Below are 19,994 nucleotides of genomic sequence, written 5' to 3' on the forward strand. Positions count from 1 at the left end.
CTGCGCTATCTCTACGACACTCTCTCTGCCTCTCTGTTATGTATTCTCGGCCTTCCGCCGAACTGCCCCTAGTTACAACAGATCACTAACTCGATTTCTCAGCAAACCTTGCCCTAGAAAATTGAATTGACTGATCAACTTGGTGTATCTCCAACCTACCCTCAAGCCTCCTCTTATACTTTTCCGGTTGACGATTCAACAGCCGAGCTTAAGTCCCTAATCAACAGCTAAGATTAGATCTGGCTTGATTTTCGTTATTTAGAACTTTCTCACCCATATCATATTAATACACATTAATATTTTAATTTTCCTAAGTTTATACTTAGTAACCCCATTAAAAATATTAATCATTTTTATATCTCTCCATTCGGGTGGAATTTGCCCAAATGATTTTTGGTTTTTGGATATCTCGTGTGCCTTAGCCTCTCCACCAATTTTCATGGCTAGAGCACATCTGATGCTACCAAAAACGAACAAAGATTATTTCCAATGTTCCACCAAGACTCCGAGACGGGGAGACGTGGGTGCAGGGAGACGCACAAGGGGGACGTGTGGGAGTACCCTCAAATTTTAGGGAAATTTAGTGGGGATGGGGGCACGTCGAGGTATATATATATATATATTCCTTTTTAATATATATATATTTCAAAATTCATATTGAATAATGAAAGCATAAATACAATGATACATACATAATTGAATTAAATAATGAAATACATTGATCCATACTCATCATCCTTACTAATACATACATGATTCATCCATAGATCACGAGATTCAATAATGAAATACTCCAATCCATATTCATTATTCATTATTCACCATTCTAGAATCTACATTGATTTAAAAATTCAATTCATCATTCTAGATTCTAAATTGATTTAAAATTAGAATTCATCATTCACCATTCTAGAATCTAATTAGTACTAAGCATAATAGACTATAATAGATATTGAAATTTGAATACTGGAATAGTAAATTGATATAACTAAAACTCGAAAACAGTGGAGTGATGAGTCTAAAAGTCACTCTAAAGTACAAAGAGGGCTTGGTGCTCCTAATTAAATACTAATTCCATCGAATCCTAAATTCCTGAAAAACTGTTAAGTTTGCTGGATTTTGAGTGAGATCCAAAATTCTACTTTCTCCATATGAAATCCAATGAGGTCAGAACCATTCTCAAACATCTCGAGTCATTTCATGGTTATGTTAAAAATTTAAGTAAAAGTCACATTCTCCTTTATCTTTCATTTTGGTCAAATACATTAGCATGAATTAGCATTAGTATGAAAATATGCTCAAATACTAGGTTTTCCTTGTCATAAATCATTGTTTACAAGCAAATTTAACGGGGAACGCATAGCCCATACTGAGGGGGGACACCCAGGCATCCCCTTTTTGGGGAGTCGCGTCCCCCACACTGGGGAAACGCCCCCCCTACGTCTCTCCCGCGTCTCCCCAAAAGGGGGGCGTGGGGAAACGTTTCCCTAGACATCCCCCAGTCCTGGGTGCATGGGGTGTGAGGGGTGCACCCACCCAACCCTGGGGGACGCGTCCCCGTGGAACACTGATTATTTCAGATCTTCCATTGTGTTCATTGTAGAGAATCTACCATCATTTAAATCAGTGTTTGCAAGGTCATATCATCTCCATGAGGGTCGATTTCATCTCTTCCAAGAAGGTCGAGTACCAAGCTTTGAAGGTTGAAACTTGAAGGAAATTTGCCAAGACTGAGAGAACAAACTTGGGGACAAATTCTATGCTCATTTCCAGATTTAATTTATACCCTGAGATCAGAAGGTGCCAAAGAGGAATTCGCATTTCATCTTGTGATAGTAATTAGTACCACAGATTTATCAGTGCCAAAGTGTTTTTAATGAGGGCCGAGACCTCTCATCACTTCTCCTAGGTGTGATCAGCATTTTACAGAGATTAATTTCTGTTATAAAGGAGGCTGAATCACTTTAAAGGAGGTTGTGGTATTTGTGTCAAGTTCCAGCCAATGTTTTAAAACTCCGACTTGGCCAAGGGTCGACTCCGACTCCGACTTCGACTCGGTATCGACTTGGCCGCCTCGATTTCAATGACTCGGTCGTTGTAAAAAATCCATTAAATATTTATTTTTTATAAAAACACATCATTTTTAAGATTTTCATTCATGTTTCCAAACACACAGCATTAGAATATAGATAGAAGACAACATATGATCAAAGTAGGCTCATGAATATATCCATTATATCAAAATGGCACCCAGTGCACTATGCAATACATACACGATGATGATATAGAGATCAAAACAAAAACACATAACCAAGGAGGCTAGAAATGGCCTCTACAACAAAAGTCTGTGACCAGTACTACTGGCTACTGCTAGAGTTGCAACCATCATCTGGCTCAGTGTTACTTGGGAGCGGGAGCGACAGCGGGGAGCCAAAGCGAAAACAAGAGCGGGAGCGACATTTTCAAAAGCTCCCAGTTTGGGAGCGAATCCGGAAGAGTTCAACAACCAATGTCACTAACATCAAGGTACATAGAGGGATTGGTGCTCTTGATTAAATACGAGTTCCATACCCTAATACATGACAAAATTCAATGGAAACATTGCAAACCCCCAATCCTGAAATCCTGAAAAACTGATAAGTCTGCTAGATTTTGAATGAAATCTAAAATTCTACTTTCTCCATATCAGTGTTGCGGGGGAGCGCCCCCCCCCCCCCCCTTCGAACCCGCTCCCGAAGCGCGCTCCGGGCGGGAGCGGGTCGGGAGCGGGTCGGGAGCACGCTCCCAAAATCGCTCCCGGACGGGAGCGATTTTCGGGACCGCGCTCCCGTAAAAAAATTTGGGCTCCCTGGTCTGTGAGGGAGCGATTCAGGGAGCGATCGCTCCCGCGCTCCCGAGTCCATATGAAATCCAATGAGGCCGGAATCACTCTCAAACATCTTGAGTCATTCCTTTTACTTTAAGAATTTAACATTACCATGAATAGCATATCAACACTAGGGATACGGACTCGGCCAGGCCGGCCAGGTTAATACCCGGTATTAACCCGGCCGGCCGAACCGGTTCAATAGCCGGGTCAAATTTTTTTTGACCGACTCGGACCAACTCAGCTGAGTTGGTTCCGAGCCAGCCGGGTTTAAAAACACTAGTTCCAGCACCCAAGGATCGAATAGCATGTGTACTTTGGACATAATTCCTATATATTGAGGACGCAATTACAGTGGGTATTAAGGCTGGCTGAATTCCTCTTCCTGTAACAAAGGGGGCCAACTGTTGCACAACTATGATCAGTTCCAGATCTGAAGGCTTCTTGATCTGAGTTCTTCATCCTGTAGCTGTTGGTGGCCGAACACACCTTGTATTGACTGTGCATTCATTCCAGAATTAAAGATCTTCATTTGGGCTGAATTTTGTGATCCTGTAACAGCCTGTCTGTGATTCTGGCGCAACCAAGAAACTTTATCAGACCTGTAGCAGCTGGAATTAAATGGCTGAATTGTCAAATCAGATTGCCATGTCAGTGTGGAGTGCTTTCCTGGTATCATCTTGCAGTGGCCATTGTAATTTTCTGAATATCGCTATCAATGAAAGAATCAGATTTTTCCTATGCTATTGGTTCAGGTTCCCTTTTAAGTTGCTATCAAACTGTTTTTTCAAAGTTCAGTGTTATTTATTGACAGTAAATTCTGGAGCATGCACACTAACTGTTTGCAAAAAGGTGTCAAAGAAATTTATGTGTACCCTCTTATTCTATTGAAAATTATATATCAGCAGTTGAAGTACTTTCATAATGTTTGCTTGGCGCTGAAGTACTTTCACATGAAACATATAAAGAAAACACCTTCAGCACAGTGTATGCCAACCATTTGACAAAACACCACAGTGACCAAAACCAAATAAACTCAGAAATTTTGTAGTTTCTCCAAGATATTCCGAAAGTGAACATTACAATATTTTTCAACAAAAAAAAGTTGCTCGAGCTATTATTTAAAATCCCCCTTTTTCTATTTTTAACAACACACATGATATCAATTAACAATGCTCAAGTAGTAATTTAAGCAAAGGAGAGTATAATTTATAGCATTATATGATTATAACTTATAAATACCATATTCTTTATATCAAATCTTACTGGTCTCCATCGCAAAGAAATCATCACATAAAAAAACAATGAATTCAATCATGTTGATCACGAGAGTTAAATGCGTGGCAATTTCATTGGGTTATAAGAACAAAAGTAACATACCGACTCCAATAATTGGCCAACACTTATGATATGTGGTGGAGGGGCGGGAACATAAGTTTTGGAGAGAATACGAGGTATATCTGCAGCAGACGTCTCACTTATGAGGTCCTCATCCATGCAAGAACTTGCCGGTAAAGCCTGATCACATTAACATTATCCTCTTTAAGTTCTCTATAGAGATTAAAATCACAAGAATTTCATTACAAACAAGTTAACACTTCAAACATAAAGAAAGAAAATTCACAGAATTTTAATCAATGTTTCCCTTCCCACTATAGCTCCTTAGGGTTCCTGTCTATGTCAATACGAAAAGGACTTCCTTGCTCCCATATTTCAATGTTATTTGTTTCCAAATATGTTTAGATGAAACTTTTATACACATTTGGACAGACCTCATCAAATGAAAGTGATTCCTTGGAAAACCCTGCTTTATGGCCATTGCCAGACTCCAGAAGGAGTTGAGGACCAAAAGCAAATCCATCAACCGGAGAAAATGTTTCTGACAATTCTTTGGCTATGTTTCCATCATCCTGCAAAATGACAGAACATACAGGGAAAAGAGAAATTTAACTACACCAATCAATATTGTACTGAAAACTGCCACTTTCCACAAATTCTTTACTATGATAAATAAAATAAAATAAACACTGCTAATGCTACAAATTAAACTTACATCAGATGATGTACACAAAGCTTGGACTATCATATGAACCAGTGCTTCATTGGACTCGCTCTCAGTCAGCATCACAGCCAAAAGTGAGGATAAGGAAGCACCATCATCTGATATTGACCCATACTCCTTCAAATCTGCATGAGCTTTAACAATAAGCCGATCGTCTTCTGAGAGCTCCAGGTATGGATCATCCTGGAACAGAAAAAAAATCTTTTCATTTAGGAAAGTGTACTGAACTTTTACATACTGTAAGAACAATATTGGTGCTTTAGTAAAAAGCAAAAGAATAATACCGTTCTTGTGTTGCTTAGTTCGGTTTGGGAAATATGAAGTCCCGTAAATATGAAAAGGTTCTTTGAAATGGCTCAAGAAATTCATATACAGTAAAACAGAAGAAAAATTCAGCATTTGCAAAACTATGCTAAACCTATGGTCCATACAGTGGCAGCTGTACAACAGCAGCCAACCCCTTGCTCTGATACCAGTGAAATAATTATACCCACATTGGCATAAATATAATATGAGAATAATAAAGAATACGATATATAAAAGACGAATAAAATAAGATAATTTTATTAACGTCCAACAAATGACCACAAAAGTAGGTCAATGGGACTGAAGAATACAACCCAGTATGAATACAATGAGGGAGTACACGTATGGCTTCTAGAGAATTCCAAAAATAACATAAAGAAAGAAAGAAACCTACGGTAGTGCATCCTCAAGATAAAACACATGTATATATAACTGTGAGAAAGGTACGGTGATACAAAATACAAACAACATGTTAGTATGTCCAAGGCTGTAAAAGTGGACAACACAAGAACCTGTCAAGAGAGGGAGAGTTAGAGAGAGAGATCAAGCAATGAAGCTAGTGATCTCAGGGTCTCCAAGGTCTGATGGATGAAGGTGAGGGTTGCCAACTGGGTACTAGCACATTGTCGGAGCCCTCTGCAACCATTACAGACACTTCTTGACCAAGTTCTACCCCAAGTGAAGCACCTCTTCCTTGGAATCCTTTCGATCCTCTCTGCGTCAAATTGCTCTCCTAGGCTCAGCGTCAAGCTGTCCACTCAGGCTCTGAACTGCCTCTGCGCTGCCTCTTTCTGCGTCACCGTGTTCCTGCTCTGTGTCTTGCTACCTTGCACTCTTTGAATATGTTGATACCCTCACTATCTTTCTCACCTACAACTCTCCCTCTGATTCGATTTTCTCTTGCTGAACTTTGACTAGTGAGAAAATCGATATTACACAGGTAACTGAGTATCTGCCTCTGGTGTATTCTCCAAGTGCCCATCAAGTCTCTTCTTATAATCCTCTCATTGATCATTCAACGACCCAGATTAGATTCTAATCAATGGTAAAGATCACTTGACTTGATCTTTGCTTCTTTTAGAAGTTCCATCCACAGTTTAGATTAATACCCATTTATTATTTTAATTTCCTAAGTTTAGACTTAAGATCCCATTTAGTATAATTAATTATTTTAATAAAACTGTTTCCGGGTGGAATTTCCCAAAATGATTTCTAGGTATTGGAGAATGCATGTTTCTAAGCCTTCTTGCAAATTTTGAGGCCTAGAGCACAACCGATGCTACCCCAAATCAACACTCCCTCTTAGCAAGGAATGTGCTCTCGCAATATACTGTTACTGCATACTGCTCTGACTCTGAATCATCGTCCTCTGCGATGTTGATGTCTGACATGCTGTCTACCAACTACTGCATTGTTGAAGTAACTGTATTGTTGCCTTTGACACTACCACTATCAATGCTACATTTGTACTACAGCTCCCTCTGAATGTCTGCATCTGTGCTGTTGTTGGCATTGCAACTGCCAACTGTCCCTAAACTTAGCTCTTCCGAGAGCCTTTGTGAGTATATTGGCCACCTGCTCTCCTATGGGGACAAACTGTAGTTGTATTACCCCACGTTGTGTGAAAATTACTAGTCCAAGGAACCCCTATTGCAGCAAAAACTGAATTTACTTTTCCTACTCGATTTTAATATACATTATCAAGTTATTTTTTGAATACTGAACTAAATTACTTCGGCAGCCTACACTACTTTAAATTTGATTACATGAAACAAAAAACTGAGCAAAGAACAAGATACATAGGACACAGTTATTTTTGGACAAAATAGTCCCCAGAAAAACCCAATGCGAGAAAATCGGTGTAGCAGCTCTGAGGGTTTTATACTATGTTGCATGGGTTCCCGAACCCAGGGGTGGGGTTCTCGAACCGGCCTGGGTTCTCGTCCCCACATTCCGGGTGTTGGCACGGGTCCCTCTGAGAAGAACCCTGAAGAACCCGGTTCTTCTTGAAAGAACCCGAGACTTTGAAATCATAAATCGGGTTCGATTGATACATCGGAAAGGATTGCAAAGTGTCGATGTAGATGTAATATTCCCAACTCAAATATACTCAATTTTCTCTTAAAATTTTTGAGTTTTTAATTGAGTTTCAATGAGTCTTAATTGAGGTATTTTATCAAATAGTTGAAGGACAACTGTTGTAGATGTTGGTTTTATATTTTCTCTCAAGTGACATGGACAGGGGTCATTGCAGCAATGGGAAAATGCTTCAAATAACTAGACAACTTATTTATAAACTCAGAATTAGACTTTCACTGCTGTTACAACTTAAAATGATGAAAATTTCTGAGCATAAACAACCATGCAATTAACTAGACACCAATAGATGTAGTGAAGGTCAAAACGGTGGAACCTGGTAGCATTACAGCAATATATAAATGGAATATCAGCCTTTAAATAATAGATCTTCAGCCATTAAAATCAGTCTTCTACAGCAGAGATGGATCAGCAATAAACATAGCTTGTTCTCTGAAAAATCGTTGTTTAACAAGGCAAAGTCTGATATTGTTTAAGAGCAAATTTCCCAAATTTTACAATGCCATTGCGAAGGACACACCTGGAACATGCTCCATCTGATAAGAACTTAAACTTGCTGATTGTCAGAGCTTCTGCAATTAACTTGATTTCTTGAGTAGGCAAGCTGCTACAGGATTTGGCAAAAATCTTGAAATCTGGACAGTGAATAAGGATACATAAATTGGGCTCTATTATCTCTTGAAAGAGGATATTTGATCAGCCTTTAACCTCTGAAATCAATACGGTTAAATCATAAATATTTTAGTTTTCTTGTTTAAAGTTGAAAAATATACAAATTCATATATATTATAATTTATAAAATATAATATTTATATATATATATATACCCTCGACGAACCCATGCACCATGTTTCAAAAAATGACGTACCCGTCCCTGTCCCCGTCCCCGAACTCACGTTTCTTGGCAACATAGGTTTTATATTATTAAGAAGTAGTTCTAAATACAATACTGGATGCCCTCCTGACAATCCAGTGACAAAGAAAATACAATGGCAGAAAACTGAGTGAATTTTACCTCACTTCACTAGGCAGATTCTAGCTGATCCTGTAGCAAAACTGGCTAACCTCGGCTACCTCTGCGCTGGCCCTGTGTCAACCTTACAAGCTCTGTGCCAGCTCTGCGTTGTCTCTATTGCCTACTGCGCCAACCTTCTTGGCATTTCCCCGGCAGTTCCGGCATTCTGTGTAAGGGCAACTACTGCTTCTGGGCTGGCCCTTCTGGCTTTGTGTCAGGCCTGTGTGGGCCTAGATTGGCCTAACGTCAGTCCTTCTAGCTGTTGCACTGCCTCCATTAGCTTCTCTTTGCCTCTCTCTCAGTACTCCCAAACTATCCCTGCTCCTCTGCTACAAAATGATCACTCAATTCGAATTCTCAGCTTCCTAGCCCCAGAAATCAAACTCCAGATTAATTTGTTCTCTTCGTGTGTGTTTCTAAATGAACCCCAAGCCTCCTTATACTTTTCTCATTAAGACTTCAATGGCCGAGATTAAGTCTCTAATCAACGACTAAGATTAAAACTTGACTTAATCCGTTTTCTAGAACATTGTCACCCATATTTTGATTAATACCCTTTAATACTTTAATTTTCCTAAGTTTAGACTTAGTAACCCCATTAAAAATCTTAATTATTTTAATAAAATACAATCCAGGTGGAATTTCACCAAACGATTTATGGGTTCTTTATAACTCATGTGCCTTAGCCTCTCCACCAATTTTCATGGCTAAAGCTCATCCGATGCTACCAAAAACTAACACGTTGAACAAAGTCTCTAATAAAGTGACAACAGATATCTATATGTTTCGACCAATCAGGAAATACTGGATTCTCAGAGAGTTTGATACAACTCCGATTATCACATTAAACCTTGGTCACTTCCATCATTTTTCTGAATAAGCTCACAAGCCATTTTTTGAGCCATATGGCTTCGCATGTAGCTGTGTTCGCTGCCATATATTCTGCTTCTGCTAAGCTCATCGCTATTGATTTCTGCTTCCTGCTGCACCAAGAAATCATCATCCCTGATCCAACACTGAAATAGTACCTCGAGGTACTTTTTCAATCTACTGAATTACCTGCCCAATCTGCATCAGTGAACCCATTCAAACTGACGTTCTCCCCTCGGGAGTACTTCAACCCATATCTGCTTTTTCCGTGTACATACCTAAGAATGTGTCTTGCTGTTGTCCAATGCACTCTTTTTGGTTCTACCATGAATTGATTAAGAGTGTTGACAACAAAACAAATGTCTAGCCTAGTGTTGACCAGATACATAAGCGACCCAATGAGTTGCCTATACAAGGTGGGATCTACTTCCTTGTCTTCTGATGCATCTATTTTCTTCCAGTTGGTGATCATGGGAGTAGCCATGGGTCAACAATCCTGCATTATGAATCTCTTCAGAATTTATGTAGCGTACCTTCCTTGTCCAAGGAAAATTTCCCCATTCTTCTGCCAAACTTCCAACCCCAAAAATAATGCATCAATCCCAAGTCCTTCATGTTGAATTCAGCTTCAAGATTCTTCTTGCAATCCTGGATGAGCCTGGATGACCTAGTTAGGAATAGGTCATCTACATACAATACTAGAATAAGTGGCTCATTCTCTACCAACAAATAGTAGAGATTGGGATCAACATCACTCTTGACAAATCCCAACTATTGCAAGTAATGATCAATTCGACCATACCATGCTCTAGGTGCCTACTTGAGCCCATACAGGACTTTCTTTAACCTGCAAACATGATTTTTCTTCTCGGGCTATTCTATATACACCTCCTTTTCTATCACTTCGTTCAAGAATGTTATCTTGAGATCCATCTGGTGAATCTCCCATCCCGTTTGCGCTGTTAGGTATATAATAGATCTGATAGAGGTGTATCGAGCAACTTGGGCAAAGGTTTGTTCATAGTCTATTCTTCCTTTCTGAGCATACCCCTTTGCCAGGAACCTTGCCTTGTACTTCTCTATACTGTCGTTTGCAGCATACTTGATCTTGTAGATCCATCGTGATCCTACAACTGATCTATCTTCTGGTCTAGGTACTACTTCCCAAACATCATTCATCATGATGGAGTTGTATTCTTCCACCATGGCATCCACCCATACTTGGTGTTGAACAACTTCCTAAAAGCTAGAGGATTTTTCAACCTGAGCTACCAATGCCTGGTATCTATCTGGTTGTCTATGTTGCCTCTTCTCGTCTCTATGAGCTCCAACAAACTCCTACCCATCCCTCAGTGTTTGTCGTACTTCTTTGCTAGATCTACCAGTGGCGATAGGAGGCTCAACCAACTCTTCCCCCTGATCTTGTCCTTCAATATGTTGAGAATCATCTGCATTTCCTCATTTTGAGTAGATATTGGTGTTGGTCACTGTATTCAATCCAGGCGTATGTCCTCTTGCTTGTCCTTCTTGCTGCCCCTGCTGCTCTTGGACTAACGAAACATCACTTGGTTGATCTTCTATAGGCATCTCACGAGATTTCCTGAAAGCTCTATCTTCGATGAACTTTGCATCTTGTCTTACCACAATCTTCCCACTGCGAGGAATGTAAATTCTATATGCCTTTGAGGTCTCATTGTATCCTATGAGATACCCCTTTTTTGCAGTCTGATCCAGTTTATTGCGCTTCTCGTCTGGAATGTGACGATAAGCCACGCTTCTGAATATCCTGAGATGACTACCTTCCGGCTTCTTCCCTATGAAAACTCCTTCGAGCATTCTTTTTCCCAATGCTCTATGAGGAGCTCTATTCAGGATACATACTACTGTGTTGCAAGCTTTTGCCCATAGATGCCTAGGTAGATCTTGATCATACAACGTAGCTTTGGCTGCCCCAAAAATAGTGTTGGAATTTCTAAGTCTAACTGTTAGAAACCCTTCATGTACTTTTCTGATTTATTTTTGCCTACTTGTTTTGATTAATTAACAAGTTATTTACCATGTAAATACTGAAAATAAATACAAGTACATGTTCAACACATTACAGATCATCAACTGAAGGAAACAAAACAAGCACACAAGTGACACCGTTGTTTTTGGAACAATGTCCTCGGAAAAACCCAATGCAGGAAAACCAGTGCAGCTATCTGAGGGTTTTAATTATTAAGTAGTTTTAGAATACAATCTGGGTGCCAAAACTGGCTCACCCAACAGAGAATAATCTCGGCAGTAGTACCTCTCAGTCGGAGATAGATGTTCCGGCTGAAACCCCAAATAAACACTCCGACAGCTCCCAACTCGAATCTACCCCACGAAAACCCCAGCGTCAGCCTCTAGGGACTACGTCAGCTGTTTCTGGGTCAGTGTCTGCCCAGCGTCACCCTAGCTCACCCTGCGTCAGCCTTTGGAGGCATTGCATCAACCCTTAGAGACTGCGTCACCCACGTTGGCTCTCTAAGGCACTACGTAGCTCCTGGTTGCCTCTGTGTGAACCCTGGCTGGCTCTGCATGAACCTCTGGCTAGCTTCTGCGTCCCTCTCTCCTGAATTCTGATTTGATCCTCCTGGTACTATCTTTGCATCTCTGCTTCTATATTCACTGCCCCTCAATTGCAACTATGATCACTCTTTCGACTTCCTCAACAATCCCTGCCCCAGAAAATCGAAATCTGAGCAACTTGGTTTGTTCTCCAGGTGAACCTCAAGCCTCCTCTTATACTTTTCTCATTAACAATTCAATGGCCGACATTAAGTCCCAAATCAACGGCTAAGATTAACTCTGGCTTGATCCATGGATTTTGGACCCTTCTAACACAGTTTTATATTAATTCACATTAATATTTTATTTTCCCTAAAAGTTTAGACTTAGGGACTCTATTAAAATAATAATTATTTTAATATCTCCCAACCTGTTTAGAATCTGCCAAAACCATTTTTGGGTATTGGAGATCTCATGTGCTTTAGCCTCTCCACCAATTTTCGTGGCTAGAGCACATCCGATGCTACCCCAAACCAACACTCCCTCTTAGCGAGGATTGTGCTCTAGTAATACTCCTCACTGAGCATCACCCTAATCATCCAACATCGGTCCCTGTGCTAATGCTACGCCTGCTGCCCAACTTCCTTTGCACTGTTGCATCATGTACAACAGCCCCTCTCATCATGTTGCATCGTGTTTCCCATAGCATTGCCACTGCTAGCTGCTGCACTGCAACTCAATCACTGAAAATTAAGTAACAGATTTCCCAACTCTGACATCTCTGTCAGGCTAGAGACACCCTCGATGCTGAAACTCTCTTTGTCGATGACAAGTGCCCATTCTCTGACCTCTACGCTGCTGCAACAACTCCATGCATCTCGCACTACTACCTCACGCTGTCATGGGAATCTTGCACTGTAGCTTCCCTCTATCGCTCCATCCGCATCCGTCTCTACTAACATCCTCCAATACTGCTACTCCTCTTCGAGGCTCCCGTAGCAAAGTATGATCCAAGACACTGGGTACCTCGAGGATCTTGCCCCTCATCGCCTGTAGTCCATCCGACTATAGCTCGATGTCTCCCCACTTCCACTCAAGTGGCGTGTGAGCAGTCATGGCACAATCATCATCTATCTCCACTTCCATCTCCGACTTTGCTAGCACAACCCTAGTCTCAGAAGCCTCTCCCTGGCTCTTCTTCCTTGGACACTGGGTCACATAATGACCCATCTCCCCATGGTGGAAGCATTTGACCTTGGAGAGGTCCTTCTTCTTCCATTTCTCCTACTTTCCCTAAGATGCTAGGGCAGCATCCACCTCCTCCTCCTTTTTGATTCCGATCCCTTTGTCGTTGCTTCCTGCCTTGGTCAGCCTTCTAATCTCTTCTTGGCGAAGAGCCGCCCACATTTCCTCCCAATCTGGAAGGGCCGCCCTGCCAAGTATGTTGTGGACAAACACCTCCTAGTCTTTAGAGACTGCGTTCAGGGTTGTTCTCACCACCAATTCTTGATCCGGCATAGCCCCTATGGAAGTCAGCTGATCCTGGATCTCGTTCAATCGACCGAGGAAGGTGTTGATCTATTCTCCCTTCCGCATCTGGTATGACCACAGCTGATTTTCTAGTAGCATCTTCCTCTGCACGGAAGTAGCCCCGTCAAGGATGATGCTCTTGGCCCTCGCCATTACATCCTCGTACCTATCGTTATCAGTCGGGTCAACTGGGACCGCTATTGTCCTCAAGGTGAATTGCTTGAGACAGTTCCTGTCTAGAACGGATAAGATTATGGCCTTCCAAACTACGAAGTTTGAGGCTCCGTCCAGTTTGTCCTGGTCTCTTACACTATTCACTGTCATCTCACTGCTCCTCTGCCTCCCTCTGAGCCTTGATTTCCCTCCTGGAAACCCTTCTACCAATGTCGAGATGCTCCCACTCCGATCGTTAGTGAAGCTGCAACACTAATCCAGATTTCTTGGCTAGAAATCCTCGGTAGCAACTCCCTCCTCCTTGGTCTTGCCCTGTTAGATATTGTTCTGACTACAATACCCCACTAGCTTCACTCTGCAACTTACCCACAGCCTCCTAAGCTCCAGCAAACTGAAGGTTAGAGCTTCTAGGCTCTGCACAATCCCGACACCAGCAAAATCCGCAACTCCTAGCCATGGGCGTCAATTCTCCCTGACTAAGAAAGATGAGCAAGCACTGCATAGGTCGAGTCTGCTCCCCTCTGACACTACGCTAATCCTCTTCCCAGCTCAAACTTGATGACGCAGGCACTGCATCACCCCTTCCTTGCTGCTTCTCTACTAGGAACAACTTTTGTCACTCGGGAGAGTTGTTTTCTGCTACTGCCGCTCTGCTCGGCTGATGTCCTCAATTCTCCTGTGATCTGTAACCACACTTCGATACCATGTTGGTGTTGATTTGGGGTAGCATCGGATGTGCTCTAGTCACAAAAATTGGTGGAGCGGCTAAATCACATGAGATCTCCAATACCAAAAATGGTTTGGGCAGATTCTAAACAGTTCAATAGATATTAAAGTAAATAATATTTTTAATGTAGTCCCTAAGTCTAAACTTAGGGAAAATAAAATATTAATGTGAATTAATAAAAAACTGTGTTAGAAGGGTCCAAAAGTCATGGATCAAGCAAGATATAATCTTAGCCATTGATTAGGGACTTAGTCTCGGTCGTTGAATTATAAATGAGAAAAGTATAAGAGGAGGCTTGAGGGTCACTTCGAGAACACACCAAGAGATCAAGATTTCGACTTTCTGGCGCTGGGTTTGTTGAGAAAGTTGAGAGAGTGATTAGAGTTGCAACTAAGGGGCAGTGAATACAGAAGCAGAGAGGCACCGAGAGGATCAGCGCAGTAGTCGAAGAGAGGGACACGAAACCAAGCAAGGGTTCACGCAGAGCTAGCCAGGACTCATGCAGAGGTAGCCAAGGGTTGCGCAGTGCCTCAGAGAGCCAACGTAAGATCTCCAAGACCCAGAAATCGTTTGGGGAAATTCCACTCAGATGGAGATAAATTAAAATAATTAATATTTTTAATGGGGTTCCTAAGTATAAACTTAGGAAAATTAAAATATTAATGTGTATTAATATAATATGGGTGAGAAAGTTCTAAATAACGAGGATCAAGCCAAATCTAATCTTAGCTGTTGATTAGGGACTTAATCTCGGTTGTTGAAGACTCAACAGGAAAAGTATAAGAGGAGGCTTGAGGGTCAGTTAGAGATACACCAAGTTGATCAGTCAATTTGATTTTCTAGGGCAGGGTATGCTGAGAAATCGAGTTAGCAATCTGTTGCAGCGAAGGACAGTTTGGTAGAAGGCCGAGAATACATATCAGAGAGGCAGAAAAAGTGTCGAAAAGACAGTGCAGAGCCTAGGAAGGCTAACGCAGAGGCAACCAGGATTGATGCAATGGCTGAGGTGGCCAGCACAGAAGACGCAGAGGGCCAAGAGGCAGTGCTGAGGAATTTTCGTGGGGCAGACTGGGACTTGAGGGGCAAACGTAGAGCAGAAAAGGGTGACGCAGTTCTAGAGAGAAGCTTGGAGCATCTTTCGTTGTCCAGCTAAGGAACTATTGAAGTTGTTGTGGGATCAATCATTCAATCGCTGATCAGCCGAAATATCTGTCTCCGAGGAGAGGTACTTCTACCAAGGACAAACTCTGAAGTGTGAGCCAATTCTGGGACCCTAGTTGTATTCAGAAACTACATAACAATAAAACACTCATATTTGCTACACCGGTTTTCCCACATTGGGTTTTTTCGGGGACGATTGTCCACAAATAACGGTGTCCCTTGTGTGATTGTCTCAGTTATTTCAGTTGTTGATCTGTATATGTGTTAAGGTTGCATTTGTGTTTATTTCGGTATTTATATTTATAAATAACTTGTTAATGTAGTAGGGATTTCTGATGTGTCAGACTCAGAAATTTCAACATGGTATTGGAGCATTGCAGATCACAGGAGGACTGAGGGCACCAATAGAAATCTGAAATTTACAGTAGCAGCTGTCCCAAGGGACAGCAGTGTTCCAGAGCAAAACTAGCTAGAGAAGAAGTGACGCAAAGCCTACATCAGCATTTCAAGCCAGGAGGAGGGTCAGCGCAGAGGCAGCGATGGGCAGATCAGACATATTAAGTGCCCGGTCATCTTTCTCAACCAGGAAGGATCTGCGTTGTGGCTAGGAGGAGCATATTCTACCTTTGTCGGGATTGTGCAGAGCTTGAAAGGATCAGTTTCTCCAGTTGTCGGGGCTTGGGGAGCTATGGACAGATTATGATTTGAGGAGCTAGTGGGATGCTATTTTTGTCGATACAAAACAGTGTCTAAGGAGACAGAACCAAGGTAGAGGGAATCACTACCTCGACGGATTTCTACCCAAGGAATCCAAATCTGTGTTGCAACGACAAAGGAGGATTGGGGACGAGTAGTTCGACAATTGGCAAGAGGATTTCCACGAGGGAAGTCAAGACTCAGAGGGAGTCTAGAAGAGGAGCACAGATGGAAGTCAATGGATTGAGGGATCAGGACAGATTGGACGGAGCTTCCAATTTTGTCATCTGGAAGGCCAGGATCCTGGCAATCCTGGACAAACATCGCATCAAGGACTTTGCCTTGAAAACTGTAGCTGTCCCAGTTGATCTGAATGCTAATGAGAAGTATGAGGAGGCTGAAGCGAAGGCAAAATGTTTGATCCTAGACGGGGTCAAAGATCATGTCATACCACATATTGCTGAGAAAGAACACAGCAAGGGAGATGTGGGAGGTGCTGACCACCTTATACCAAGGCTCTTCCATGCAGAGGAAGATGCTATTGGAGAATCAGCTGTGGTCATATCAGATGCAGAATGGAGAGCAGATAGATCCATTCCTTCTCAGGTTGCTAGAGATTTGCGACCAGCTTACTTCCGTGGGGTCTACATTGGATCCAGAGTTTATCGTCAAAATTGCCCTGAATGCAGTCTCCGAGGAGTGGGAGAAATTTGTCCAAAGTATTTTGGGCAGGGCTACTCTTCCCAGTTGGGAGGAGATGTGGGCAGCTCTTTGCTAGGAAGAAATCAGGAGGATGACCAAGGTGGGGAGCAATGGCAAGGGAGGTCGAATCAAGAAAGAGGAGGAGGAGGATGCGGCTCTAGCATCTGCAGGACAACAAGGGAAGTGGAAGAAGGACATCTCCAAGGTTAAGTTCTTCCATTGTAGGGCACTAGGACATTCTCCATCCCAGTGTCCGAGAAAGAAAAACAAGGGAGAGGCTTTCAATTCAAAGGCAGCTCCAGCTAAGGCAGAGAAAGAGGTCGAGACTGATGACGATTGTGCCATGAGTTCTCATGCACCTCTAGAGAAGAGGTGTGGAGACATCGAGTTGTAGTCATGATGACTACATGCTAGGGTCAAGATCCTTGAGGTACCCAAACTCTTGGATCACATCCGGCTACACGAGCCCTTAACGACAGTAGCATGATGACAGGTGTCAGGTGGAGCAAGGTGTGATGGAGCAACAAGGCAAGGCTAGAGTGAAAATATCTGTAGCAACGCCAGCAGTGCGAGATGCACACAGGAGGTTGCAACAGCGCAGGGAGGCACATAGGTGTTTCCAGGAGTGCAAGAAGCACAGAGTTGTTGCAGTAGCGCAGAGGCAGCAAAAGGAGCACAGGAGAGTAGCAGAGAGAGCTTCAGCATCAAGAGGGCTTCTAGCCTGACAAAAATGTCAGTAGTTGGGTAGATCAGTTACTAACGTCTCAGTAACTGAGTTGCAGTGTAGCAGTAGCAGTGGTAGTGCTATGGGCAGCAAGATGTAGCATGATGAGAGAGGGTTGCAGTGCAAATGCAGTGTTGCGAGAAAGGACCAGCAGCAGCACGGATGTAGAGGGAGTGCAATACAGATGTACCAATGGCAGTTAAGTGTCATGGGCAGCAGTATGGGGAGCAACAGTGCAAAAGATGAGAGGCAGCAAGCCAAGAATCAGCACAGCTACCGGTGCTGAGGATTAGTGTGATGTTTCAGTGCTGGAGCAATACTAGAGCACATTCCTCGCTAAGAGGGAGTGTTGATTTGTGGTAGCATCGATGTGCTCTAGCCATTAAAATTGGTGGAGAGGCTAAGGCACATAAGATCTCTAAGACCCAGAAATTGGTTGGGGAAATTCCACCTGGATGGAGAGATATTAAAATAATTAATATTTTTAATGGGATTCCTAAGTATAAACTTGGGAAAATTAAAATATTAATGTGTATTTATATAATATGAGTGAGAAAGTTCTAAATAACGAGGATCAAGCCAAATCTAATCTTAGCCGTTCATTAGAGACTTAATCTCGGCGTTGAAGACTCAATAGGAAAAGTATAAGAGGAGGCTTGAGGGTCAGTTGGAGATGCACGAAGTTGATCAGTCAATTCGATTTCTGGGGTAGGGTTTGCTGAGAAATCGAGTTAGTGATCTGTTGCAGCGAAGGGCAGTTTGGAAGAAGGCCAAGAATACATATCAAAGAGGTAGAGAAAGTGTCAAAGAGACAGCACAGAGCCTAGGAAGGTTGATGCAGAGGCAACCAGGACTGACGCAGACACTGAGGTGGCGAGCGCAGAAGATGCAAAGGACCAAGAGGCTGACACAAAGGCAGCAGAGGCTACACAGAGGCTAGCAGAGTTGACGCTGGGCTGAAGAGGCAACGCTGAGGAATTTTCGTGGGTAGACTGGGAGATGAGAGGTAGACGAAGAGTAGAAAAGGGTGACGCAGTGACTGGATGGTGACGCAGTGATTGGAGGGTGACGCATTTCTAGAGAGAAGCTTGGAGCATCTTTCATTGTCCAACTAAGGAACTGTCGAAGTTACTGTGGGATAAATCATTCGGTTGCTGATCAGCGGGAATATCTGTCTCCGAGGAGAGGTACTTCAGCCAAGGAAAATCTCTGAAGGGCGAGCTATTTTTGGAACCCTAGTTGTATTCAGAAACTGCATAAAAATGAAACCCTCAAATATGTTGCACCAGTTTTCCTGCATTGGGTGTTTCCGGGTACGATTGTCCACAAATAACAGTGTCCCTTGTGTGATTGTCTCAATTATTTCAGTTGCTAATCTGTATATGTGTTAAGCCTGCATTTGTGTTTATTTCGGTATTTATATTTATAAATAACTTGTCAATGGAAAGAACAAGTAGGAGATAATGAACCAGATAATGCAGTAGGGATTTCTGATGTGTCAGACTTAGAAATTTCAACACCTAGTACATGCAAAACATTGGTGGCTCGGATGTTGGTCCTTGCTTCCGTCTGAAAAGCTATGGTGCCTCTCCCTACTGGAGCACATTTCGTTTTGTTCCCCATAGTTATTTGGAAGTCCATTTCTTCTTCTTGATAGCTCAAGAAATGTTCTCGTACTCCAGTCATATGGGCTCAAGCCTCGCTATCAATGTACCAAACATCCGTAGATGCTGAATTTGTTAGGCATGCAAATTCTTCATTTAATCTAGTAGATAAATCTGAGACACTTTGTGTATTCATATTGTACCAATTTCTTACGCTAACCTGTCCCAGCAATTGTTGCAGGAAAAACAGCGTCCCACCTGAGACAACCCTCCTTGCTAAATCTTCCGTTGCGTTGTTCCCTCTACCACTGACAAATTTCAATTGGAAAGACTTACCTCTCTATTGACTCACTCAGAGAGAGTTTTCCCACGAAATCCAATCTCCTTGGCTTGAACTGCGCAATCCTCTAGGAGATTTGATTTTCTCTCCCTGTAGGAATTTCGAATTCCCTTCTCCTTTTAATGCTAGTTCTTCCGACTTCTTTCTTCTGCTTCCCTGTAGCTCTAATACCATGTGAAAAATTCTAAACAGAAATCCTACTGCAGTGATTAATATTGTTTCTTCTACTTATTACCTTAGAAATAAGTTATCCATAGTATTCTTACGACAAATATCAAAATATATTCTACTGCAACCATCACAATTATATAATCGTTTTTATAGTCTTTAGAAGACCTATCTCCCTATTTAACTTGCCACTATGATTTGATTCTTCATCTTGTCATGATGATAAACCACACAGGTTTATTCGAAACACGTCAACCTAAATCTTCCAATGTGATTTCTTCCGAAAATGTTTCAAATATTCAATTAAAACATTGCAAAAAGTAAATATAAGGAAATATACTAGCACGAAGACAACCACAATGATAGTTAATTTTGGACAATCATCCTCGGAAAAACCCAAAGTGGGAAAAGTGGTGC

The 19,994-nt window shown here is 42.0% G+C and overlaps 1 protein-coding gene across 3 annotated transcripts in view; it reads right to left on the reverse strand.

Moving 5' to 3' along the window:
- Positions 1–19,994, reverse strand: part of LOC149247113 (protein SEMI-ROLLED LEAF 2-like) — a 336,900-nt gene that overhangs the window by 26,350 nt on the left and 290,556 nt on the right. For all 3 annotated transcript variants that reach the window (XM_089458129.1, XM_089458131.1, XM_089458130.1), the window contains exons 16-18: positions 4,920–5,111; positions 4,639–4,776; positions 4,247–4,384 (exon numbers count right to left, since the gene is read on the reverse strand). In XM_089458129.1, the coding sequence (XP_089314255.1) occupies positions 4,247–4,384; positions 4,639–4,776; positions 4,920–5,111 (468 nt within the window). The remainder of the gene's footprint in view (positions 1–4,246; positions 4,385–4,638; positions 4,777–4,919; positions 5,112–19,994) is intronic.

This window comes from Pinus tabuliformis, chromosome 7 (assembly GCF_031772625.1).
Source record: "Pinus tabuliformis cultivar Carrire ecotype Pingquan chromosome 7, CPIR1, whole genome shotgun sequence".
Taxonomy (NCBI): domain Eukaryota; kingdom Viridiplantae; phylum Streptophyta; class Pinopsida; order Pinales; family Pinaceae; genus Pinus; species Pinus tabuliformis.